Below are 27865 nucleotides of genomic sequence, written 5' to 3' on the forward strand. Positions count from 1 at the left end.
CGCCCCAAAAAGATGCTGTTTCTCTGGAAATCATTCTGTGCTGTTACAGTCTCTCCCCAGTGAGGGATACTGACCTGAGGATGAAATAACTCAAAATGAAGAGCACAGGCGATGGACTTGTAGGGATTGCACGAACACTGAAGCTCTCCCTACTTCTAAAGTACCAAGTACAAACATTTCCTTATGCAAACCAGTTGGGGTCAAGTTTTCCACTTCTTGAAGCTAAAAGCATACTGATACTTATACAACATATGGAATATTGAAGAATTCCTCAACATATTGTTTTATAATTTTAGTGTGAACTGTTTCACGTCATAGGCTGGAATAATAGGGAAAGAGAAGCTGCTTGAATCTCTGTAATTATCGATTTAAGTTAATCACTTTAAATAGCATCTGAAATATTAATTCTAAAAGTTTCCATTAAATACAACGTAATAATATGGCTGGTTATAAGAGACGAGGGCTTTTAGCAATCACAAAATGCCAAAGATCTTAAAGCAAATCTCAGTAATAGGATTTGTGCTTAAACTATGTTTTACCTACAATGTCCTTGAGATCTAATCTTAAAATATCAATGCTGATAAGAAGTGATTAAGATACATCTCTTCCTGAATAATTTATGTACCACATCATCAAGTTGAAGAATTACATTGAAGAGGGAGTTCAATAACTATTTATAGTATTACAAAAATAATCCTTATGTTTTTAAAAAGTGGTCTCTTTTCAGATCATTCATTCCTTTACCTTTATTGAAATATTTAAAAATAACATCAAAAATACAAAAATAGAAGCAAGTGACCTTTAGAAATAAACTTAACTTTTTCCTTCTTTGGTGAAATTTCATGTTTTGTTCCATAGCTCGGATGTCTAGGAAATCAGTATCTTTAAGGGTATGAGGAGAGGGGGAGGTGATAAAAAACAGATGGAAGGTAATCCACATGATTTTTTCTAGCAGAAATGTAACTGCATTGAAAATATATGCTTTTGAAGATTTCTTAGGTGCCAAAATAATTGTGGAAAACTTGTGCTGTATTTTGATAGAAAATCTTCTGCCCTTCAAAGATGCTTATTTTGGGGTTTCTACATTCTCTCCATTAAACTCAGCAGTATTTATTCTGCAGACTACAGATCCATAGGCTCTTTGGCATCCATCCTCCATTATTTACTTATACTTAATCTGTTGGATTCATAATTCCTACATATTATAATACCATGTGGCCACAGAGGAAATAAAATATTCAAGCTAGCTAAATACTGATCATCTAGATTTAAATTGATTTCTATTTTGCTGATATAAGAAAGTAGAAAAAAGATAGAGCTTCATCAAAAGAGAAAGTTCTCAAATTAAGGGAAATGTATTAAATTAACTATCTTCTTCTTTTGTGTTTGGTGGTTCATGTATGAGATTTTAGAATGGAAAGCAGTATCTGATAAGGTACAAACAACTAATATAAGCAGATTTGTTGGTTCTGTTTCCAAAAACCTGTAACATTTTAATCCAATGAGATTTTGTTTTGGGGGGAGGACTTGTAAACAAAATGTCCCAATGAGTGAAATTTTGACCAAAGTAAATAACGTATCTGGATGTTATTATCTTTGAATATAATCATGGATGATTTGAGGGGAGGGAGAGAAAAAAATGTATGGAATAATTGCCTCATTACCAGGTATCAGATTAAATTGTTTGATTTAAATGAATGTGAAGGTAATGAATACAAGGAACTGCTATGAAGTTCCACCTTTTCTTATCAAAATGATAACATTAGGCACCCATACTCATGAGAACCAGGCTGGGTAGGGAGAAAGCTAATTGATCTAGGCAGAAACCTTCAGGGGAAAGGACAAGAAGAAAAGAAACCTGGCCACCTGTGTAAGATGAGCACTCCCTAAGCTCTACTCTGAGAAGTGGTAAGTTAACCATTTGGATGGGCTGATAATTGGGTCCGTTGCAATGCATTTGTTATACCATTTAATACTTTTTAAATGGAAACAAATTCAAGCCCTGGAATCTCTGCTCCGTTTTCCTAAAACTTAGAAGCTTACTTTAATTAAAAAAAAAATCACCAGTGAACTTGACTGAACATAGATATATGATAAATTTATTCAATTCCTCTGATTAAGTTCAGAGGTAAATTTTCCAAGATAGACGGCAATGTGAGTTTGGGTATTTGAAATTTGAAGAAACTCCTGGGAATCTTATGGTTCTATTTTGGTCAAGGTAAGAAACAAGAGAAAGTCCTTGAAAACTTCTGATTGCTACATTAAAAAAATTGAAGTATAGAAGTTTGACAAAAGTAAGCTACTAGCTAAATATAACAAAATAATATTATAGCATTTTATTTGGAAGAAATGAATATTCCAAGAAAATGTTTAACATTTTGATAAATTTACTTTATAATAGAGGATATTAGTCAAATAGGTCATGTCACGTTAGGTTTAGAGTCCATCTACTGGCTAAAATCCTTGTAGTTTTGTCCATTCATTCAACAAATATTTATTAAATGCCTACTGTGTGCCAAGCACTATTCTAGACCCTGGGGATAGAAAGTAGAACAAACAAGATCCTGTCTCATGGAACTTAATTAATGGATTGTACTTCATTGGCATGTGTTCTACTAATATAATGACTTGTTAATTTAAACAAGGATTTGGGATGTTGTTAATTTAAACAAGGATTTGGGATGTGCTGTATCAAAACAGTGTTAACATTCCCGACAAGAAAATAATAGCAAACAAGTAGTAAAATATCTTTTTAACTTCTCCCTGCTGAATAGACATCATTTTGGCATGTACATATTCCTTGATAGAGATGACAGAAGCCAGTTTGTTAATAAACACTGCTGGATGGTGGCCAAAACTATAATATTCCATATCTTGATACAATGCAAATGTTGTTTAACTAAGAATTATTAGAACTGGTTGATAAACACTTTTTTTTTTTTTTTTTTTTTTTTTTTTTTGCGGTACGCGGGCCTCTCACTGTTGTGGCCTCTCCCGCTGCGGAGCACAGGCTCCGGACTAATGCGCAGGCTCAGCGGCCATGGCTCAGGGGCCCAGCCGCTCCGCGGCATGTGGGATCTTCCCGGACTGGGGCACGAACCCGAGACCCCTACATCGGCAGGTGGACTCTCAACCGCTGCGCCACCCGGGAAGCCCGATAAACACTTTTTAAAATGTATTTCGAAAATACGTCTCGTTGTGTCTATAACTATTGGTTTAAATTCTGCAGAAGTCTAGATTTTAAAATAGTTCATTTTTCTTATTTTAAGTATCCTTCTCACTCCCTAATGGAGTAATCCTCTTTCCTTGTCAGGCTTCTTGAGAACACTAATGAAACATAGAATTTAAAATTATATCTTTTTTTCCTTTTCTTCAAATTTTCCTTTCTCCTCTTAACATGTGTAGAATAATCACTTTTTCAAGGGTAGCTCACTCACTCTCATCCTTGACATCCTTGACATCATCTCTTTATTGTCATCTCAGCCTTTGAGCCTTTCCCAAAGCACCACTGTAGGTCTTTCCTCTCTTCTGTAGTCCAATAAATCATTTCTTTTCATATTGTTAAAAAGTTGTTGAAACTAAATGGATTACACAGTGTTTTTAATGTATCAGAGAATGGTTGGTGCAATCTGATCAAGAAAATTTCACAGCTACACTTCTTGAGCTGCACCGAATTATGTATTCACCTCTGTCCTCTGCACATGTACGAATTACATCTCTATTACTCTCTATAACTGATGCAGATATAATTCTATGATTGTTGTAAATTTGGCTTGTTTACTCAATAAGAGTCTATTGAGCCTCTACTACACATTTACTCAGCACTCTTCCAGGCAATAACAATAGGACAATGAACAAAATAGACATGTTTTCTAACTTACTGGAATTTACATTTACTGATATTTGGAAGATGGTATATTTCTGGTTAACATTATGATAAGCCACTCAATGTTAATGTTGCAGTTTTTAGCCAAAATTCTTTTTTAAATCACTGCTTTTTACTTTTTAGTCAGCTCTCATCTGGGACATTAATTATTTTTATGATAAAAAACCAATTCACAGTTGTGAAAATTAACAAAGTGCACTAATATTCCGTTATCACACTCAACTATCCTAAGAGTACCCTTCAGCTGAAAATGTCCAACCATTTAAATCTGGGGTAACTAGAATATCAAAGTCAACCTTCCTAAGAACTTCATTCACTGTATTGAAATAACAATGATTTCAACATATAATTAGGATGACTTTAATCTTCTCTAACCCCACGGAGTGTCATGTGGAAGTAGGATATTACTTCCCCTTGGACATTATATTTCCTCCTTTCACTATTGCAAGCAGCTTTAAAGATGAATCTAGCTCAAGAGTGTAAGTGAGGGGCTTTTCAAAGGGTCCACTAAATTACCCACTAACTGGAGAGGAGGGTTAACATGGACAGAGTCTGGGTTAGTCGAAGGCTGACCGTGTAGTCCAAAGCAAACTTCTTTGAAGTGTTATGTTCTATCTTTAAAAACCATGCAAAATGTTTATTGTATCCATATAGTTTCATGCTTGTTTTAATATAAAAAACATGTTTTCATTTCTCACCACTGATTAACATTGTTGCCCCACAATGTGATATAGAAATTTCTACTCCAGAGCTCTGGCGCAGTTCCATGTTCTCAGGTCATATGTGTACCCCAGTTTGAGAATCACTAGGGTACCTTAACAGAAGCACTCAGAGGACCTGACCTCTGATTGTTATCAAATTGTTCAAGTTAGCCAACTTCAGATTTTCGTTGAAAAGTGGTAAAAACCTTGCTTTATTCTCCATAATGTTGCTGGAAAGATCAGAAGAGTCAGTAGAATATTATTATTATTATCATCATCACCATCATCATCATCAAATGACTGGTTTGTTCAACAATCAGAACTTAGGTCAGGGTACAAATATGAAATGGTTCCATTTTTCTCCAGTTACTGCTTTCAACTATGCAGCATTGAGTTTCCTTCTCCCATCCCTTTATGACAGCTTAGTCAGACCCCACAGCTTTCTGATCACTTTCAGCTATTAAAATATCAGCTCAGTCCAATTTATTTCCAGTTGAAAATTTTACCTCACATCTGTTTGAAATCTCATCTCCTCCCGCCCTCCCTGTTTCAATGAAGTTTCCATTTAAGTAATTTAGATTGGGAAAGGAATGGGATCAACTGTTCTATTCCCTTTCCTCTCTTTCTTCCTCTCTTTTCTTTCTCCAAAGAATTGGGATCAAAGATGCAAGTATCCCTAACTCAGCAGATACAGGTGTGGTCCTCCCTTCTCTGTTGCTCTTTCTTGGTTCAAGACCCATCTATCCCTGATGCCCTCTGAGTGGCTCCCGGCTCAATGCTGAATTTCTCCTGGGACACATGTGTGAGTTCTTGTTATACTTACTAGAACCTGCTTGGAAAAGTACACATTTATGCAAATAAAAAGTATTGTGTTGGCAGCAGGAACACATGTAAAAATTCGGGAAGTATAGTATTGTGATTTATGCAAAATCGCATGGGATAACAGTTTTGTTGTACCCCTCATGAAATGGTGTGTTGCAGCTTGCTATAGCTGCTGATTAGCGGAGCTGCTTGTGCTACGGCTTAGGGATGTGGGTGAGAAGTTAAGGGAGGCTTCTGTCTTCTCTGAATCTAGGCCATATGTTTAGAGACTTTCTCTTAATTTAAGGGGTGGGGCTGTAATTACTTTTATGTAATTTGTTGTGGTTGGTTCAGTCTAACACAGTGAGGTAGGGAATAGCATTATACGCTTCAGGTGTACTTGTAACATCAGCATTAAATAGAACTCTTGTGCCAGGGATATCTTTTAGCACAGAAGACTCTGTTACCATTTAGTGGGGTCAGACTTCTATGGGCCCAACACTCACCCAGAAGCCTGGGGAATTTCTCCACCAGACAGCTGAGTAGGCTGGCACCAGCTCTTCCACCAGTATTGGTTTCAGTTTTTCAAAAGGGAGCATTTTAGAGAAAAACAAACAAAAAAACCACATCAGACATTACATAATAGGTGAAGCAAAGTCCCACAATGTCACATAATGTTTCTCAATGTCAATGTTACTGTGGCGGGTCTTTCATCCCAGCGTCTACCATCTGTTCTATCCTCTACCCCTAAAATGGACCCCTGAAATTCTGCTGCCCCTAGTATGTGGCCACTCTACTGACGGCATAGTCTTTGTAAAGCAAAACTGAGCAGCATTTTCTATTGGCCTGCAGCCCTTTCCACAGTTCAGGAGTGTCTCCAGCTCTTCTGTCTTGAGTAGGGTGCATTCTCCCACTCTCTACTCTACACCTTGCCTCAGAGAGAGCCACGGTGACAACATACCATAACAGGGTGGCTCAAAGCTCACCTCAGCCTAAAGTAACCCCATGAAGCTTACTCCACATAGGAGAGAGTGCCAGAAATGTTGCTTTTCTTTAGACTCTTAACTTCAATCTGAAGCTCCTTTCAACAGCAGAAATTCCATTTCAGTCATCATTGGAGCTCCCCTCATCCACGCACAAAATGTTGTGCAAAGGTGCTAAGGTTCTTACACCGAGTAAATATTGAGGAGGCCTTGAAAATTTTTGTCCTTGCTGGTCACTGCTCAGCTGTCTCTCATCCAAGCCCTTGAAGTCTAGTGAATTTGCTGATTCTATGTGAAATTAGGGGCATAAGAACCTGTGCCAAGGATGATAAATTGGGGCCTAACTCCTCACTTCCCTCCCCATTTCCATCCCCTCCTGAGGGGTTTGCCAAGAAGTGGACTGTGGGTCCCCACCACGTTCCCCTTCACTCCTCTCCTTCCCAGCCGAAGACAACCTCTTCTCCTTTCCTTACCACTCTCCGCAGCCGGTCAGGGACAGCTATTAAAACCACCTTCATGAATTTAGGTTGGGAGTGGGGGATGAGGTGTGGTGTTGGTAATTAACCTGTGGCTGGCAGAAGTTTTGGTTTGGTTCCTGCAGTGGGTTTTTTTTTTTTCTTTAAACTGAAATCAGTTACCAGCATTTAAAAATTGAATCGGTTCACATAAATATCTATAATGCTAGCTTCTTATGGAAATTTGGAAAATCTGCCTATTACTGCATGACAATACCCAGCTGGGGCAGAGAAGGGCTGTCTCTGCTTCTGCTCAGGCCAGGCCCAGCCCACTGCACTAGTTAACAGCACCTGCCTGACATGAGGAGTATCTGACTTTGGAAGGTTCTGCCGTGGTCTTTCACAAAAGGCAAGGAGAGGGGCTGTATGGGGGGATATTACCCCAGAACATAAATATAGGCATAGGTGGGGGGGATATAGAGGATCTGGTTATTTCTGAAGAACCAGAAAAGGAACAAATCACAAAATAATAGCAGAATAAATTATCCCTCCACATTCACAATAAACACAGCTACCATATTCAGAGATTTCATCACATCCTAGGCCCTTAAAAGAGGCAATGCCATTTAATCCTCACAAAAACCATGTGAGGTGAGGACTACTAACTCTGTTTTACTGATGGGAAAACTGAGGTTCAGAGCAAAGTAATTTTGGCTAAGCCGCAAGGCTGATAGGTTGAGAAACTTGGAATGCAGGTGTGTATGACTCTTTACTATGGGGCTCCATTGTGTCCACTACCATAGATACTAGTGGTCCTTCTTTAAGGGATTAAAGGCACAGAAATTAATGACCAAGTTTAATGAGATCAGACCCTAGATTGGAAGTCACCTTGACACTAAGTGAGTACTAGTTATTAAGTCTATTCCTGCTCCCTCTTCTAGAAGGAGGCTATTTTCTAAGCATGCCTTGAAGGTCAGGGTGGCACCATGCTTTTACAAACAGCAGTTATTCAATAGATATGTTAGTTTTATTAGTCCTTGGAGCTTGCCTTAAATTTTACTAAGTGTGAACGTGTGAGTATGTGGGGAGGGGACAAAAAGAGGCAAGGGGCTGAGGAAGGGGAACACAGCTCATGATCCCTCCTGTGGTGGCCACAGACGTGTTGATAAGAAATATAGAGACATACTACTAGGAAAGAGGTTTGCGGGAATATAAAATAGCTACAGAAAAAGAAAGGCTTGAAATGAGTCAAAATGCTTTGTTTGGTTCTGGGAAATCCCTAGAAATAGAAAGCTACCTAATATGATAAGCTTTTAGGTTGACAAACATGATTTCAGAATCAAGGATTTAATCAAACTTGTTAGTTTGAATTTGCATGTTTACAGTGTAATGAATCTCACATTATGTAATAGACACAAATTTTATATCTTATTAGCACTTATGTATTTTGAAACAGTATTGATACTTTATAAACTTATAACAAAATTTCCTCTCATGAATTTAAGCTAAAATACAATGATTTATGCAAGAACTGAAGTTATTACTGCTAAATATCACATATGAGAGGAAATTAGATTGTAGAATAACAGATAAGGAGGCTCTAGATGCTCATAGAATTATAATTCCATTTCTAGGTGGGATAAATGAGAAATTTCATGTCATTAGTTTTATAGTTGTAAAAACAAAAAAACCATGCCAACTAAGTTGATGACTTTTCATTAGCTGTGATGAGGTGATTTTAGAAGTAATAGTGTTGTTTTGGGGGGAAAATCCAGAGAAAGAGAGCCATGTGAAAATTTTACCATGTGAAAAAGTTTCTTAGTTTATGTCGACGATTTGTCAGATTTTTTTTCTCACCTGAGATTACTCTCTGGCATTCAGCGATGGTTTACAATCCAGGTTTTCAGCCCTGGTGGATATCCTAAAGCAAAACAATGAGGTATATTGATGGCAGTTCCTAGTTCTTTTACAGCTACTATTTAAGGTCTGAGATTGTTCATATAAAAAGGTAACAATTAAATGGCATTTACTACATTTAAGTTCTGAACTAAGGCATCATCTATGCTACCACTGTATAGCTGAAACTGAGGCTAAAACAGATAGTGACTTGCTTAAGGTAACCCAGCATGTAAATTGGCAGAAGTAGGTCCCAAACTCTGATCTCTTTCCACTGGAGACCCTTAGTCTCATGCTTTGACCTCCCTTTTTCTAGAGTTTAGGGCTAAGTAGTGTTTTACACCACTGATAACCTTGTGTTTTGCTTGTTGTTGTTCATCTGTTTGCTAATATTCTTTGAGTATTGTCAATGTGGACATATTTATTAGACTGCTCAACAGAGGATATGTTAAATAACAACACTGGTATTGCATCAACAAAATTTTGACAGGGGTAAACTCTATAAAATTACGTGGCCAGTTTCCTCAATGAAGTGTTTCAAGGAAAAAAAAAAAAGTGGAGGCAAGTACCTACAGATTAAAAGTGGCAAGAGATAGATCAACCAAATACATTGTGTTTTGGAACTTGTCTGGGTCCTGATTTGAGCAAACCAACTGAAAAAAAATTATGAGACAATCAGGGAAATTTGAACAGTGTATATTTAATTGTATTAAGGAATTATTGTTAACTTTTAAGGTGTAATATTGCAATTGTGGTTGAGTATCTAATATTTTAAGATATTTTAAAAAATCTTTATCTTTTAGAGGTACATATTGAAAGAGATGAATTGATATGACCTTAGGGATTTCCTTCAAATCCCTGCTCCTCTGCAACAGATGAAGATGATTGGTCTTTAGTTGACAATTTCTGAAGCTGCGTTCTGAGTACCTGCTGGTTCATTATATTATTCTACCTACTTTTGAGTCTGTTTGACATTTTCTGCAAGGGAATGTATTGTTCAATGATGAACCCAAAGTAGATCACTACTTTGATATTATTTTGCATAATGCTTTCTATCAGGGAGGGCTCTGAAGGGGCCTGAAAGGATCTTAGAAGTAGTGTGGTCTCCACATCCTCCTTTTCTTTGGGGCACAAAGCGGAGGTTGGGGTTGAGTGGGGGTGAAGGAGTGGAAATTGTTCTCTCTTCCTCCTCCCTCCCACCTATCCCGCCCAAGATCGTTTCAAACTAGGTGCCCTCCGAAAGATTTCTAATGTTTTCTAAAATAAAGGCTGAAGTGTGTGGGGAAGAAGGGGTAGAAAGAGGAAAATGTCGGTTTACAGCTTTTAGATGCCTTCTTTATTCTGGTCTTGACTTTGCTCATTACTTTGTCGTCAGGGGGTAGAAGAACGTATACCTTTAATTCCCCGGCCCACGTGACAACGTTTTTGTTTTAGGGTAAATTTTACTGGACAGGAAATTCTCAGAGAGCTTACGTCACCGCCAACAGTTTACAGCAATTACCGTATTGACGCTACTTGTTTACAAAGCATGGAAACTTGAGCAGCCGCGCGAGGACAATTTTAGTTTATTTTAGAGTTCAAACTTAAATCATTATTTTAATGTGACTTAAATCTTAAGCAGTGTTGACAATGAGGGCCTGAACAGAGCTAGTTTTTTTTTTTTTTTTTTTTTGTAATCTCTATTGATATATTTCCCAGGCTGTGTCTAGGGCGTAAAGCAGAGAACAAATCCACTTTCGTTTCTGGAGAACTTCCGGAAGCGTTTACTGCAGTAGTGCGCCTGCGCAGTTGGTCTCCACCAAATTGCCCGCTTTCCTTCGTCCGGCTAGCAGGGGGCGCTGTGAGGTAATGGCTAGTCTTCTCCTCAGGCCTCTGGAACTTTGAGTAAAACGGTAGGAGGCGAAGCGGGCTGAGGGGCGTTCTATCCTCGACTGCCCTGGTCTCTATGACCCTTTGTCCTCCAGCCTCGCCCGGGCTGTAGGCCTGCGGGCCTGGTTGCTAGGTGGAAGCGGGGCGCGGCGGCGGCCGCGGCGGCTACCCGGGCGTTTAAAAAGCTGCTACGCAGGCGGCAAAAGGTCCTCAGGCGGCGGACTCGCGTCTCCCTGGAAACAGGCCGGGCCGGGTGGCCGAGCGGCTTTTGAGTCGGGGCCGGGTTGCGGGTGCACTGGCGACCCGGGGCCGGGGAGCCGGGCGCGCTGCAGGCGGACCGCAGAGCGGGGTCCGGGTGTCCCGGGCCGCAGGCGGGTGGCGGGAGCCTCGGCGGGAGTCCAGCCGTGGGTTGCGGGCTGCCAGCCACTCAGCCGGGCTCCTTTTCCTCGCAGCAGACCCCGCCTGCGGGCCGCCGACCGCGACCATGGTCTCCAAGTCCGACCAACTGCTCATCGTCGTGTCCATCCTAGAAGGTGAGTGGCCCGGGACTTGGCGTTTGCGACTGCTGCTTCCTGAATTTTAACAGAGTAGTATGGGACCGAGGCTTTATTAACCTGAAAAACCCTGTCATCTTTGGTTGTGCCGTCCCCAGAAACTTCTTCAAAGTTGTACACAGTGAGGTCTGTTGGCCAGTTGATTTAAAAATCCCCCAAGGGAGTGTGAGAGCTCTTAGGGATAGGTGATATTTAGCGTGACTAGCCGTAGACCTAGAGAATGTTGGAAAAACGATTTCCATCAGAGGCAGCACGTCGATGACGTATATTATGAGCCGAAAGTGTGCCTGGAAAGCACGTTCTGTTTAGCAATCTCCTGGTAGTACCATTGGTGAGAACTTTACTTTGACTCGAGTACACGTTTCCTGCATTTTCAGAAGTGTTGCGGTGGCTGTTCCCTTAACAGCTCTTGACGGGGGACGTAGAGGACTACAGTTGTCGAGAGGGTCTATTACACATGCCTCGAAGTTTGGTTTGTTGAATGAGTGACATTTGTTTATTTGGAGACTCACTGTCAGGCACTGTGCTGGGAACGGAAGAGTAAAATAGTTCTGGTTCTAAAAGCTAAGGGAGTAGCATGGAGAACAATAAATAATTCAAATAATTCATCATGATGTGGAAGAGAGAATGACCATCTCTGTCTGGGGAAAAGCTGGGAAAGGTTTCCCAGAGGAAGTGACATTTATTTGGGTCCTACAGGATGATTAGAAATTTGTCAGACGCAAAAAAAGGAAGGAAGGGCATTCCAGGCAAAGGGAAGAGCCAGTGGCGTGTTTAAGGTATAGAAAAACAAGGCATGTTCTTTGATTGCTTGAGTTCAGTGTGGTTGGAGAGCAGGTTGCAGGAAAGTGGAGGGTATAGGAGTTGATAGGTAAATTGAGGATAGGTTTTGAATAACATGACGCGAAGACGTCATCTTGAGTGGTGAGAGGAATGGCTGGCGACCCCTGCCCTGCCGTGGGAGGTATCTTGTGGAGGCCTGGCACCATTTGGGTGGTGAGAGGAAAGAAAACATTACAAACCCGAATTTTGAGTTTTGGAAGAGAAGACTGACCAGAAGCTTTAGTGTTGGGGCAGATTTAACTGTTAGGTTACTGACTGTTTAAAGACATGGGACTGAAATCCCATTGTAATTTGGTGAACATAAGCTTTTGGACTTGGAACAGTGCCCATGCTATGAGGTAACAGTAATGTCAAGTGCTCTCTCCCTTCAAGGTTGTAGGGTTCTGTCTCCTTGGGGAGATCAAATTAATGTGCAGGACATATGTTGGGATGTAATATAAATAAAATAAAAATAAATGATACAGGCTGTAAATGCAGGTTTTGGAGGTGGGAGAGGATGATGGCTGAAGTGCCTTGAGTGGTAGGTAAGCTTTAGATAAGCGAGGATAGAAGAAAGTCATTCCGGGAGATTGGACAACCCAGGCCACTGTGGGATTGAGCATGGTGGGTGGAACAGTGAAGAGGTCAGCAAGGTGACCAGACCCAAGGAAGGTGAATATTCAGGAATATTGTGGTAAGAAATAAGCTTGTACAGATAGAGTGAATAGGCCTTGGAGGACCTTGAAAGCCAAGGAATTTAGGTTTAATGTTCTAAAAAATAGGGAGCCAGTGTATATTCCTAAATAGGAAAGAGTCTTTTTGCAAATGTACTTTAGTAGCAGCATGCAGGGAAGAGAACCTGGAGTCCGGAAGGTCAGTTAGGGGTTGCTACGAACATATCTAAAACTGGCCCACGGTCCTCCAAACTGTTCCTCCTCTTGTGTTTGTATTTTCATTCATTGTAACCACGCTGTTGCATCAAGCCAAGACCCTGGGAGTCATCATCTTCCTGCGTTCCCTCTCCATCCCCAACTTATAAATGGTCACTGAGTGTTGATTTTATTTTTAAAATAATAGTACGTGCTTCACATAAACTTTTAAATGAATGAGTTTCCATTCTGGGTGTCTTGCTTTGGGCCGTCATTATCCACCTAATCTACTGTAGTAATCGTCTCAGTAATCTGTTTCATGAATGTTTTCTTTTCAGAAAACACTTAGTGTCCACCTTACTGTCTGGGGATAACCTTTCTGAAGTGCCAATCTAATTTTCTTAAAATCCTTCCGTGTGCTGAGGGGTAAGGTCTGTACTTAAGAGTGGCGTACATGGCCCTTTATGGTAGACCTGTTGCCTATCTTTTCACCCTCATCTCCCCTCCTGCCATATGTTCATGTGTTCCCAGTCCTTCAACTATACTGAGCTGCTTGCAATTTCTTGACCACATTTCTAGAAATGCCCTTTATTCAAAATAAAATGATTGGGTTTCTACTATGAGCAAACTTTGGGCTATTTACTGGATTCCAAGGACGAAAATGACAGCGTTTCTGTTCTCAAGGTATTCATTGTCTTTGGGACGAGGCAGGGACCTGTTTGTTCTATTGCTTATCCTCTATTTTCAAGTTTATTGGAGGTTGTAGTTAGGATAGTCTGAAAATACAGGTTTTTTTGACATATATGAAATTCATTTGGGAAACTTAGTGATCTTTCAGAGCAGCTGAAAATGAGGTCCAGCGAGAGGCCTCCAATTAGTGCTAATTGGGAGAGCCATGCCATGTGTGGTAAGACTCTTAATAGGGAATTTCAAATGAGAACATCAGGTTGAAACTCACAGGTTTGCAATCAAGCTCTTTCTGGCCAGCTTAATTCCTTACTAAGTGGCTTGTAGCAGGGTGAGTAGCAGCAGGGATGTATTTACTTAACAGTGGTTAAAACTCCCCTAACTGAAATCCCGCTCACCGAAATCCCCCTCACCAGACCTGGAAACATGTTGGCTGTAAGACTCTTAGTGCTTCTTTCTTAGTTTTTTAACTTTCTGTTTTCAGTGTTTTAAGTTTGTCTCTTTCCACTAGACCCTCAATTCCTCAAGAACAAGTACTCTGTTTTACTCTTTGCATCCCATTTTCTGGCGTATACCCGACTTTGAATATGCCTTCAACAAACAGTAAAGGAATGAGGTCAGGCAGTACAAATGGACAGTAATGTGTAGATAGAATATTTTAAGATTTCTTGATAATATACAACATTGTCCTTGAAAATAACATGAATGAATAAATGTGTTTATTTTCCTTTGGCTAATTTGTAAAGTATTCTTAACTGTGTTAGCAGGAAAATTAAGATGCAGGTGAATTTGTTTTTGCTAATTTATTTCTCAACTCTCCAGATGATTTAACTGTTCTATATTAAGTACTGGTATCGTAATATCTAAAATTGGTGTAATCACATTTTTAACTCTTTAATTCAAATGTTATTAAGATCATTGCTGCTCACAGTGTGAACCAAGGACAACACCATGGACATCTCCTGGGATCTTGTTAGAAATGCAGACTCTCTGGCCCACCCCAGACCTACTGAACCAGAATCTACATTTTAACAGGGTTCCTGGGTAATTCATTGCACATTAGTGTTAGAGAAGCACTAATTTATTAATTATAGCTTTCAATTTGATAAATGTTTTTTATGAATCATGAATTTGAGTGTATCTGTGAGTATGTGCTAGTGAGGTAGTTTATGGACTATACAAGTCAACCACTGTTAACATATGTCAGTTTTTAAAACACATGCTAAATGATCATATTTGATTTTTGTACACTTGTGGTTAACCTGTACAGTCTTTTTTTCTAGGTCGCCATTTCCCCAAACGTCCAAAACATATGCTTGTAGTAGAAGCAAAGTTTGATGGAGAACAGTTGGCTACTGATCCTGTGGACCATACTGACCAGCCAGAATTTGCTACTGAGTTAGCCTGGGAAATTGACAGGAAAGCACTTCATCAGCACAGGTGACTGTTATTTTCAACTTGTTTGGCTCTTTTTCAGTCTGTTATAAATAAATACATATATATCTCTAAGTAGATAATAGTAATATTTGTTGAGTGGTTTTTTAATGTGTCAGGAAATTTGTAAGTACTTTGCAACAGTAATTCATTTAAACATCAGACTAACCCTATGAAGTAGGTATTATTTCCCCCGTATTACAGATGAGAAAACTGAGGACTAAGAGGTTAAGTAACTTGCCTTAAGTCAGTCAGCTGGACCGTGGTAGAGCCCAGCAGCCAGTTCAACTCCAGAGCTAAGCTTTTTTTTTTTTTTTTTTTTTTTTTGCGGTACGCGGACCTCTCACTGTTGTGGTCTCTCCCGTTGCGGAGCACAGGCTCTGGACGAGCAGGCTCAGCGGCCATGGCTCATGGGCCCAGCCGCTCCGCGGCACGTGGAATCTTCCCGGACCGGGGCACGAACCCATGTCCCCTGCATCGCAGGCGGACTCTCAACCACTGCGCCACCAGGGAAGCCCCAGAGCTAAGCTTTTAACCACTACACTTAGCTTAGCTTGCTTTTTTCTTTCTTTTTTTTGCTAATGTCTGAGAGAATAAATATTCTAGGAGTGCCATCATGATGCCTACCCACTATTAAATGTGGGTTGGAATTCACTGTAATTTTTTTTTTTTTTTTTTTTTTTGGCGGTGCGCGGGCCTCTCACTGTTGTGGCCTCTCCCGTTGCGGAGCACAGGCTCCGGACGCGCAGGCTCTGCGGCCATGGCTCACGGGCCCAGCTGCTCTGCGGCATGTGGGATCCTCCCGGACTGGGGCACAAACCGGCGTCCCCTGCATCGGCAGGCGGACTCTCAACCAGTGCGCCACCGGGGAAGCCCCACTGTAATTTTTATTAATAAATTTATTGTATATTTTACCTGGCTTGCCAAGGAGATACATATATATATATATATATATATATATATGTAGTAATTATATAAGGTATTCTTTCTAATTTTACACTTGATTTTAGACCTCTAAATACTTTATTGGTATATAAAACATATTTAAAGTTATAGCTTCTTATTATTTCATGAACTATTACGACCAGAGCAGGCAAGAACACTAATACTTTTATTTTAAAAAGAATTGAAAATATGGTTCCTCTGGGGAACATAGAATCTCTTTAATATTTGTTCTTTCTTAGTACTAAATGAAATAAAAGTACCAAGTTTAAAAAATGAAAGCAAGGAGAAATTTAATTTCTTCTATTGTTAGATTAGTCCATGGATTTATTTGAAAGGGTATCAAATTCCTAGAGGATATTAGAATTTTGTATTTCATCTCAGTGACTTCTGTAATATCTGCTCAGACAGAGACTTGATATATTAGTGCCTGCCTTGGTGGTTGTGTATCTAATTGTGTTAGTGCAGAGTGGTACCACTCTGTATTTTGTAGATTGAGAAAATAACACAGATAAATTAAATATAGAAATGATGATCTTGTGCCAAGTTCAGGTTTCATAGTCATTCCATTAGATGACAGTGGTGGCAAAATCCAATCAGCTTACTATATGAGTGAGCCAGTATAGGGGTTCCAGACTCAAAAGAAGCCATGTTATACCAGTGAAGGTCATGCTTATATGACCTTATCATGTAGTAAATTGAATTGTTGTTAACTTAATTTTAATAATTTGTGATATGACATTTGATTCTTAAGTTTATTTCATTTTTTTAGCAACAAAAAGAGCTATAAGCATATACGTGTGTGTATTTGAAGCTTTATGTGTGTGTGACAGTCTAAGAAAGACAATTTAAAATCAATCTTGAAAATTCATGGTAATTCTTGACTTTAAGAGTTTTGTATGTTACAGAAGCTTGAGAAACATTGATCTAGATGTTAGCTTCTTCGATGAGAGACTAAAATTTTTGACATGTTTTGTATATTACTTTAGTTGGTGTATAGATAAGTAGACATAATTAATAATTATGCCAGTTGAAGAGTTTTTCAGAAAATATAGAACAGATATAGGTTATCCAACAAAATTATAATTGTCTTGATAGTAGTAGGCTGCTTTTTCAAAGCTAATAAAAAGTTCAGTATTAAGCAAAAGCGATTTTATTTATCACATAAATTGTTATGTTGCAGGCTACAGCGTACTCCTATCAAACTCCATTGTTTTGCCTTGGATCCTTTATCTTCAGCCAGGGAAACTATAGGTTACATTGTTCTAGACCTAAGAACTGCTCAAGAAACAAAGCAGGTACTGACCTTTTGATGTTTTGTTACTGATTATGTAAACGGTTATATTCAATAGATAACAGATTGATGGAAAGAACATGGAATATTGGACCTAATAGATAATGGGCTTGAGCCAATATGGTAGTTCTTAGTTCTTATGATGAATTTGATTTAGAAAATCCTGACCTTTTGGTCATTCTTTTGGCCTAGAACCATCTCTCTCAAAGAAACTTCTCTCTGAGTTCAAATCTGTGTTCAAGTTGCTATTACCTTTAACACGTTCAGCTCCTGCACTTCACCTTCAAAGGTGTACCTCTTTTAGAGTTCCTTGCTTCAGTGGATGGTCACCACCCTCCTACCAGTTAGGCGAGCTAGAAGTATAGAAGTCTTCCTTGACACGTCCCTTTCCTGGCCTCCTTGGCCACCCTTTGCAGTTGGTTTTCCCTCCTGATCCATCTGCTATTCTGCATTTTCACACTGCCATTTCAATTTAAGCCACTATCTGTGCTTCTTACCTTGGCTGTCTTAATAGTAGCCTTCTAACTGGTTTCCCTGCTTCCCGCTCCTTGCATTCCTTATGTAGTGGTTAGAGGAAGGGAATTTCTTGAAAGACACTTGTTATGTAAATAGTACTCCCACCACAGGAAGGAAGAACAACTCGGGGTCTTGATTCCTGTGCTTTTTGTTATTGAAAATGCTTCTTATGTCTTTTAAAATATCTTAGAACCTTTTTTTTGTGTTATTGACTTTAGAAATTCTAACTTTCAGTTTTTCCTAATGACTTTTTTCTGGTCCAACTTTCTTAAGAAAATAAAGTAAAAAAAAAAATTTATTTTAAAGTCCTCAATTGACTTGAATCTTAAATTAGGATTCTGTGAAGAAAAATTTACCTGTTACTAACATTTTTGGTACTGATAGCAATGATAGAGGCATACCTTGTTTTATAGCAGTTCACTTTATTGTGCTTCACAGATACTTCTTTTTTTTACACCAATTGAAGGTTTGTGGCAACCCTATGTCAAGCAAATCTGTTGGGGCTGTTTTCCAGCAGCATTTGCTCACATTTTGGTAATTCTTGTAATGTTTCAAACATTTTCATTATTATATTTGTTACAGTGATCTGTGATCAGTGATCTCTGATGTTACTATTGTAAAAAGATTATGACTCACTGAAGGCTCAGATGATGGTTAGCATTTTTAGCAATAAAGTACTTTTTAAATAAGGTACGTACATTGTTTTTTTAGGCATAATGCTACTGCACACTTAATAGACTACAGGATAGTGTAAACATAACTTTTGTATGCACCAGGAAACCAAAAAATTTGTGTGACTCACTTTATTGCAATAGTCACTTTATTGTGGTGGTCTGGAACTGAACTTACAATATCTCCAAGGGTATGTTTGTATTTGCAAATGAGCCAGTCAACCTGGCCCAAACTTGGAATTATTCAAAAGAAACTGAACTGCTTTAAAAGAGGACTTGTTTCTCCTCCATCCTTAGGTACTCATCACCTCTCTGCCCCCAAGTTCTGAAAAAGGTTTTCCTTCTTTAAGCTTAGACCCTGATTACTTCTGCAGTTGCTTTGGTTAAAGAGAAGGTAAATCCTTTCAGGAGAAGGATATCTGAGCTGAGATCATGCCTCTAAATGCTTTTGGTGTTCCTTTTCCCCTTGTCTAGTCCTTTAGGGCAGTTTGTCATCGTATTGGTGAACAAAGTTAAGGAGAAATTTTTTTTTTTTTTTTTTTTTTTGCGGTACGCGGGCCTCTCACTGTTGTGGCCTCTCCCGTTGCGGAGCACAGGCTCCAGACGCGCAGGCTCAGCAGCCATGGCTCACGGGCCCAGCTGCTCCGCAGCATGTGGGATCTTCCTGGACCGGGGCATGAACCTGTGTCCCCTGCATCGGCAGGCGGACTCTCAACCACTGTGCCACCAGGGAAGCCCCCGAGAAATTTTTTTAAATTATGTTAGTTTTGGGAAAACCAAATATTGTCTTGTTTAATGTCTTCTGTTTGCCAGCAGAAGAAATATTTGATGTTGGATAGTAGAATATTTGAATTTCAAGATAAATTGATTCTCTATAAATAAACACAAACAGAAGAGCCTAGGTTTATTTTTCTGAGTTAATAACAAAAATATATCATAAATCCTGTGAACAGCTAAAAATCTTTTTTTCCAGGCTTATACTTAAGATTAGAAAATATCTGTCATAAGAAATACAGCAACAAACTGAGTTTTTGCCTTTAAAAAAACTTGGTTGTGGATTTTTTTTAAATACCTGTGCGCTAGTTCACTCTGTTTTACTTACAAACATAATTTGAATATAAAGCTGCAGTTTTTGGTTTTGATCACTATAAGCACCAGTTCCTATGCCTTTATATTACAGCGGTCAGAGTAAGAGTGCTGTTTACACGTATTGAAATGGTGCCCCTTCACTAATGATACACGTGGTCTTGGTCCATGAGATTTTGATTTCGGTATTAGAATTCTTGAGGTGACCTTGCGGTTTGGGGGAGGAGGTGGCTATTCAGGTAATTTAGGATACCTCATTCTGTGAGAAACCCTTTCTATTTCAGTTTCAGTCAAATACATGGTTCATAACCCAGAACTCTACCATTAGACCTTACTTAAGTATTTTGTTAGTATTTTTATTAACACTAAGCTTTTCGTTTTCTGATTTGATATAAACAGAACAAAACAGAAATGTGGCAGGCAGAAAACGTATAACAGAAAAAGTGAAAAATTAGGGGTTAGGAATGGAAAGTTGATAGTCTTTGTTGTTGTTGTTATAAGGGATGAAGTGAGATTAGGGATATGAGTGAAGATAGAAAGAAATACACATACTGGGTTTCCTCCTCTTTAATATATTATTACCTGTTGAAGCACAGGAGTAGAAACAAGGAAGGCAATCTAAACTTATACTTAATTTTTTCATGAGGAAATTCAGTTAGTTTCCTAAGCAGGATTAATTTCTTTTGAGGAAAATGTGGGGAAAGAAAATACTTTAAAAGAGGAGAAGGTACTGAGAAACTACAGGAAATATATTTAGAACCTTATAAAACATTTCCCACTACTGTATATTTCCTATTAACAATTAAGGAGTTTTGCTTTTATTTTGTTTTGTTGTTACTCTCTAGGCACCAAAATGGTACCAGTTGCTGAGTAATAAATACACCAAGTTCAAGTCTGAGATACAGATAAGCATTGCTTTGGAAACAGATACAAAGGCACCAGTGGATAGTTTTAAAGCAAAGGGAGCCCCTCCTCGAAATGGAAGAGGTTTGTACATCATCTGTAAGGTTATTCTCTGAGAAGTTACATCTGTGCACTAGAACTTGAGGAAGGGAGGGGAGGAGGTATTATAGGAAGATAAATGCAGGAGTGTAAACTGATCTTACTCTAGAGCAGCAAACGTTGGGACATTGTTACACATGAACGCTTGTTGCTCTTATCTCTTGTTTACAAAAATTAGAAATAGGGAAAGATTGTCTTTTCTGTATTTGATATGTATAACAGAACAAAACAGAATTTTATATTGTTTATAAAAATAGCTATTTAGGAAAATTTTCTTCCTAGGATGAGTGCAGGATAGCCAAAAATGCTTATGCTGGTCTCTGTTAACTCAGCTTTAGTTTAAGAAAACCTTCATTTTTTTTCCCCTTTATTTTTAAATTAATAAACCTTTTTTTTAGAGCATTTTTAGGTTCACAGCAAAATTGAGTGGGAAGTACTAAGTGTTCCCAGATATCCACATACACACACAGTCCTCCCCACCACTATCAGCATCTCCCACCAGAGCGGTACATTTGTTGAAATCGATGAACCCACATTGACACATCATTATCACCCAGTATCCATAATTAATATTAGGGTTTGTCCTTGGTATTGTACATTGTATAGGTTTTGACAAATGTGTAAGGACACATATCCATGATTGGCGTATCCTACAGAATAGTTTCACTGCCCTGAAGATCCTCTATGTTCTGCTTGTTCATCCCTCCCGCCCCTCTGACCCTTGGCAACTACTGATCTTTTTACTATCTCGGTAGTTTTGCTTTTTTCGGAATGTTGTATTGTTGGAATCATGTAGCATGGAGCCTTTTCAGATTGGATTTTTTCACTTAGTAATATGCATTTAAGTTTCTTCTGTGTCTTTTTGTGGCATGATAGGTCATTTCTTTTTAGAGCTGAATAATATTCCATTGTTTGGATGTACCACTGTTTATTTAGACACTCAGCTACTGAAGGATATCTTGGTTGCTTCCAAGTTGGGGCAGTTAGGAATAAAGCTGTTACAGACATCTCTGCAGGCTTTTGAGCAGACCTAAGTTTTCAGTTCATTTGGGTAAATACCAAGGAGCGTGATTACTGGATCCTATGGTAAAAGCATGCCTAGTTTTATAAGAAACTGCCAAACTGTAAGAGTATATGGTAAGAATATATTTAATTTTGTAAAAAACCAACAAACTGTCTTCCAAAGTGACTACCATTTTGCATTCCCACCAGCAGTGAATAAGAGTTCTTGTTCCTCCATGTCCTTGTCAGCATTTGGTGGTGTCACTGTTTTTGATTTTGTTCATTCTAATAGATGTGTAGTGGTGTCTCATTGTTTTAATCTGCGATTCTCTAGTAATAAATGATATTAACATCTTTTCATGTGCTTACTTGCCATCAGTATATCTTCTTAAGTGAGGTGTCTGTTCAGGTCTTTTGCCCATTTTTTAATTGGTTGTGTGTTTTGTTTTGTTGCATTTTAAGAGTTCTTTTTATATTTTGGATAACAGTCCTTTATCAAATGTCTCTTTTGCAAATACTTTTTCCAGTCTGTGACTTGTCTTCTCGTTCTTTTGGCATTGTTTTTAGTAGAGCAGAAGTTTTTAAATTTTAATGAAATCCACCTCATCAGTTCTTTCATGCATTGTACCTACAGTGTCACATCTAAAAGGTCATTATCATGCCCAAGGTCATCCAGGTTTTTCCTGTATTGTCTTTTTAGGATTTAATAAAGTTTTGTGCTTTACACTTTGGTCTATGATCTGGTTTTTTTTTTGGTTTTTTTTTTTTTTGCGGTAAGTGGGCCTCTCACTGTTGTGGCCTCTCCCGTTGCAGAGCACAGGCTTCGGACGCGCAGGCTCAGTGGCCGTGGCTCACGGGCCCAGCCGCTCCGCGGCATGTGGGATCTTCCCGGACCGGGGCACGAACCCGTGTCCCCTGCATCGGCAGGCAGACTCTCAACCACTGCGCCACCAGGGAAGCCCTATGATCCATTTTGAGTTCATTTTTGTGAAGGTTTTAAGGTCTGTTTCTGTATTCATTTTTTTTTACATGTGGATGTCCAGTTGTTCCAGCACCACTTTTTTTTTTTTTTTTTTTTTTCCTGTACATGGACCTCTCACTGTTGTGGCCTCTCCCGTTGCGGAGCACAGGCTCCGGACGCGCAGGCTCAGCGGCCATGGCTCACGGGCCCAGCCGCTCTGCAGCATGTGGGATCTTCCCGGACCGGGGCACGAACCCGTGTCCCCTGCATTGGCAAGCGGACTCTCAACCACTGCACCACCAGGGAAGCCCCTCCAGCACCACTTTTTGAAAGAGTATCTTTGCTCCATTGTATTTCCTTTGCTACTTTGTCAAAGATCAGTTGACTGTATTTATGTTGGTCTATTTCTAGTCTCTCTATTCTATTTCACTAATCTTTGTGTCTGTTTCACCAGTACCACACTGTCTTGATTATTGTAGCTTTATACTAAGTCTTGAGGTTGAGTATTATCAGTCTTCCGACTCTGTTGTTCTTCAATGTTGAGTTGCCTGTTCTGGGTCTTTTGCTTCTCCATGTAAACTTCTGAATCATTTTGTCCATGTCCACAAAATAATTTTCTGGGATTTTGATTGGGATTGCATTGATTGTATAGATCAAGTTGGGAAGGACTGACATCCTGACAGTATTGAATTGTCCTATTAGCATAGAATATTTCTCCATTTATTTAGTTCTTCTTTGATTTTATTTATCACAGTTTTATAGTTTACCTCATATAGATCTTCTGCGTGCTTTGTTAGATTTATTCCTAAGTATTTAATTGTTTTGGGTGCTAATATAAATGGTATTTTATTTTATTTTTTGATGGTACATTTTTAAGAAATTTTATTTTATATTGGAGTATATTTCATTTACAATGTTGTGTTACTTTCAGGTGTAGAGCAAAGTGATTCAGTTATACATATACGTATATCTGTTCTTTTTCGAATTCTTTTCCCATTTACGTTATTACAGAATATTGAGTAGAGTTCCCTGCGCTATACAGTAGGTCCTTGTTGGTTATCTATTTTAAATATAGTAGTGTGTATATGTCGGTCCCAAACTCCCAATTTATCCCTCCTCCCCACCTTTTCCCTTTGGTAACCATGAGTCTCTAAGTTTGTAAGTCTCTGTTTTGTAAATAAGTTTATTTGTATCATATTTTTTAAATTTCTACATATAAGTGGTATCATATTAGTCTTTCTCTGTCTGACTTCACTTAGTATGATAGTCTCCATCCATATTGCTGCAAATGGCATTATTTCATTCTTTTTAATGAGTAATATTCCATTGTATACATGTACCACATCTTTTTTATCCATTCATCTGTGGATGGACATTTAGGTTGCTTCCATGTCCTGGCTATTGTAAATAGTGCTGCAGTGAACATTGGGGTACATGTGTCTTTTCAAGTTACGGTTTTCTCCAGATATATGCCCAGGAGTGGGATTGCTGGATCATATGGTTGCTCTATTTTTACTCCATTGGTTTATTTTTGTTTTTATTTCCATTACTCTAGGAGATGGATTGAAAAAGATATTCCTGCGATTTATGTCAAAGAGTGTTTTTCCTATGATTTCCTCTAACAGATTTATAGTATCTGGTCTTACATTTAGGTCTTTACTCCATTTTGAGTTTATTTTTGTGTATGGTGTTAGAGAATGTTCTGATTTCATTCTTTTACATGTAGCTGTCCAGTTTTCCCAGCACCACTTATTGAAGAGGCTGTCTTCTCCATTATATATTCTTGCCTCTTTTGTCGAAGATTAATTGACCATAGGTGCGTAGGTTTATTTCTGGGCTTTCTATCCTGTTCCATTGATCTATCTTTCTGTTTTTGCACCAGTACCATACTGTTTTGATTACTGTAGCTTTGTAGTATAGTCTGAAGTTGGGGAGCCTGATTCCTCCAGCTCTGTTTTTCTTTCTTAGGATTGCTTTGGCTCTTCGGGATCTTTTGTGTCTCCATACAAATTTAAAAATTTTTTGTTGTAGATCTGCAAAAAATGCCATTGGTAATTTGATAGGTATTGCATTAAATTTGTAGATTGCCTTGGGTAGTATAGTCATTTTGACAATATTGATTCTTCCAGTTCAAGAATATGGTATATCTTTCCATCTGTTTGTGACATCTTTGATTTGTTTCATCAGCGTCTTATAGTTTTCAAAGTACAGATCTTTGTCTTCTTAGGTAGGTTTATTCCTAGATATTTTATTCTTTTTGATGTGATGGTAAATGGGATTGTTTCCTTAATTTCTCTTTCCAATCTTTCATTGTTAGTGTATAGAAATGCAAGAGATTTCTGTCTATTAATCTTGTATCCTGCAACTTTACCTAATTCATCGTTGAGCTCTAGTAGTTTTCTGGTAGCATCTTTAGGATGTTCTATGTATAGTATCTTGTCATCTGCAAACAGTGACAGTTTTACTTCTTCTCTTCCAATTTGGATTCCTTTTATTTCTTTTTCTTCTCTGATTGCCGTGGCTAGGACTTCCAAAACTATGTTCAATAAAAGTGGTGAGACGGAATGCTTTCAGCTGTTCCTGATTGTGAATGGTTAGCTGTGGGTTTGTCATATATGGCCCTTATTATGTTGAGGTAAGTTCCTTCTGTGCCCACTTTCTGGAGAGCTTTTAATCATAAATGGTATTGAATTTTGTGAACAGCTTTTTCTGCATCTCTTGAGATGATCATATGGTTTTTATTCCTTAGTTTGTTAATGTGGTGTATCACACTGATTGATTTGCAGATATTGAAGAATCCTTGCATCCCTGGGGTAAATCCCACTTGATCGTGGTGTATGATCCTTTTAATATATTGTTGGATTTGGTTTGCCAGTTTTTTGTTGAGAATTTTTGCATCTATGTTCATCAGTGATATTGGCCCGTGTCCCTCCATGGGTTTATCCTGCCTGGGACTCTCTGCGCTTCGTGGATTTGAGTGTTTCTTTTCCCATGTTAGGGAAGTTTTCACCTATGATCTCTTCAGATGTTTTCTTGGGCCCTTTCTCTCTCTCTTCTCCTTCTGAGACCCCATGTAATGAGAATGTTGTTGCCTTTAATGTTGTTCCATGGGTCTCTTAGAATGTCCTCATATCTTTCCATTTTTTTTCCTTTATTCTGTTCCGCAGCAATATATCCACCATCTGTCTTCTAACTCACTTATCCATTTTTCTGCCTCATTTAGTTTGCTATTGATTCCTTCTAGTGGGTTTTTTGTTTCAGTTCTTGTATCGTTCATCTCTGTTTGCTTGTTCTTTAGATCTTCTAGCTCTTTATTAAACATTTCTTGTATCTTTTCAGTCTCTGCCTTCATTCTTTTTTGAGATCTTGGATCATCTTTACTATCATTACTCTGAATTCTTCTTCATGTATATTGCGTATCTCCACTTCACTTAGTAGTTCTTCTGGGGTTTTATCTTGTTCCTTCGTCTGGGACATACTCCTCTGGCATCTCATTTTGTCTAACTTTCTGTGATTGAGGTTTCTCTTCCACAGACTGCAGGGTTGTAGTTCTTGCTTCTGTTTTCTGCCCACTGGTGGATGAGGCCCAACTAAGAGGCTTGTGCAGGCTTTCTGGTGGGAGTTCCTGCCCACTTGTGGGTGGCCTGGGTCTTGACCCTCTGGTGGGTAGGGCTGTGTCAAGGGATTTGTTTAGCGGGAAGCTGTGGGCTCAGAAAGACTCAGCCTGTCTCCTGATGGGTGGGCTGTGTTCCTGCCCTGTTGGTTGTTTGGCCTCAGGTGTCCCAGCACTGGAGCCTACAGGCTGTTGGATGGGGCCAGATCTTGGGGAGAAAATTGCAGTCTCCAGGACAGCTCACGCCAATGAATACTCCCCAGAAGTACTGCCACCAATGTCTCTGTCCCTGCAGTGAGCCACAGCTGCCCCCCACCTTTCCCGGAGACCCTCCAGTACCAGCAGGTAGGTCTGGCCCGGGCTCCTATGAGATCACTGCTTTTTCACCTGGGTTCTGGTGTGCCTGAGACCTTGTGTGCACCCTCCAAGAGTGGAGTTTCTGTTTCCTCCGGTCCTGTGGATTTCCTGCAATCAAACCCCACAGGCCTTCAAAGCCAGTTTGCTCTGGGGGCTCCTCCTTCCCATGCCAGACCTCCAGGCCAGGGAGCCTGACATGGGGCTCAGAACTTTCACTCCTGTGGGAGAACCTCTGTGACATAATTATTTTCCAGTTTGTGGGTCGCCCACCCAGTGGGAATGGGATTTGATTTTACTGAGTTTGCACCCCTCCTCCCCTGTCTTTGTGGCTTCTCTATCTTTGGATGTAGGATATCTTTTTTGGTAGGTTCCAGCATTTTTTTTGTTGATGGTTGTTCGTCAGTTAGCTGTGATTTTGGTGTTTTTTTGGGAAGAGGTGAGCTTACATCCCCTAACTCTGCCATCTTGTCTCCATGGTGGTTAATTTTCTGCAAATGGTATTTTAAATTTCAAATGCCACTTGTTTATTATTGGTCTTTAGTGAAGCAGTTGACTTTTGCATATTAACCTTGTCTCCTGCAGCCTTGTTATAATTGCTTATTATTAGTTCCAGTAGTAGGTTTTTTTTGTTTTGTTTTTGTTTTTGGTCTTTCCATAGATGGTCATTCTACAGTTACTTGCAAACAAAGACAGTTTTGTGTCTTTCTTTCCAATATGCATGACTTTGTTTCTTTTCTTGTGTTCCTGCATTAGCGAGGACTTACAGTGTGCTATTGAAAAGCAGTAGTGAAAGGGGACATCCTTGCCGTACTCCTGATCTTCGTGGGAAAGCTTCTCACCATTAAGTATGATGTTAGCTGTAGGTTTTTTGTAGATGTTCTTTATCAGGTGAGGAGGTTACTCTCTATTTCTGGTTTGCAGAGTGTTTTATCATGAATGAGTGTTGGATTTTGTCAAATGCTTTTTCTGCATGTATTCACACAATCATGTGGTTTTTCTTCTTTAGCCTGTTGACATGATGGATTACATTAATGGCTTTTTGAATGTTGAACCAGTCTTATGTACCTTGAATAAATCCATTTGGGTGTGGTGTATAGTTCTTTTTACACATTGTGTTGATTTTATTGGCTAATACTTTGTTGAGGATTTTTACATCTATGTTTATGAGATATTGGTCTGTTGTTTTCTTCTCTTGTAATGTCTTTGCTTGGATTTCATATTAGGATAATGCTAGTCTCATATAATGAGTTAGGAAGTATTCCCTCTGCTTCTGTCTTGTGGAAAAAAAAAATTGTAGAGCATTGGTATAATTTTTTCCTTGAATGTTAGGTAGAATTCACCAGTGAATCCATCTGGATCTGGTGTTTTCTGTTCTCTAAAGTTATTGATGCAATTTCATTAAGTGATATAGGCCTATTCAGATTGTTTCTTCTTGTGTGTGTTTTAGCAGATTGTATTTTTGAA

General features: G+C 39.0%; 1 protein-coding gene across 5 annotated transcripts in view; it reads left to right on the top strand.

The window, feature by feature from the left end:
- The window catches only part of CEP120 (centrosomal protein 120), a 113515-nt gene that overhangs the window by 23516 nt on the left and 62134 nt on the right, over window positions 1-27865 (top strand). The window contains exons 1-5 of one of the 5 annotated variants that reach the window (XM_082837206.1): window positions 10019-10567; window positions 11044-11124; window positions 14807-14963; window positions 17083-17197; window positions 20312-20453. In XM_082837206.1, the coding sequence (XP_082693332.1) occupies window positions 11076-11124; window positions 14807-14963; window positions 17083-17197; window positions 20312-20453 (463 nt within the window). In that variant the 5' untranslated portion in view covers window positions 10019-10567; window positions 11044-11075. Of the gene's footprint in view, window positions 1-10018; window positions 10568-10671; window positions 11125-14806; window positions 14964-17082; window positions 17198-20311; window positions 20454-27865 lie in introns of those variants that run through there. The other 4 variants (XM_082837205.1, XM_082837204.1, XM_082837208.1 and 1 more) reach the window with 4 other exon arrangements.

Source organism: Leucopleurus acutus, assembly GCF_964270905.1.
Source record: "Leucopleurus acutus genome assembly, chromosome: 3".
Taxonomy (NCBI): Eukaryota; Metazoa; Chordata; class Mammalia; order Artiodactyla; family Delphinidae; genus Leucopleurus; species Leucopleurus acutus.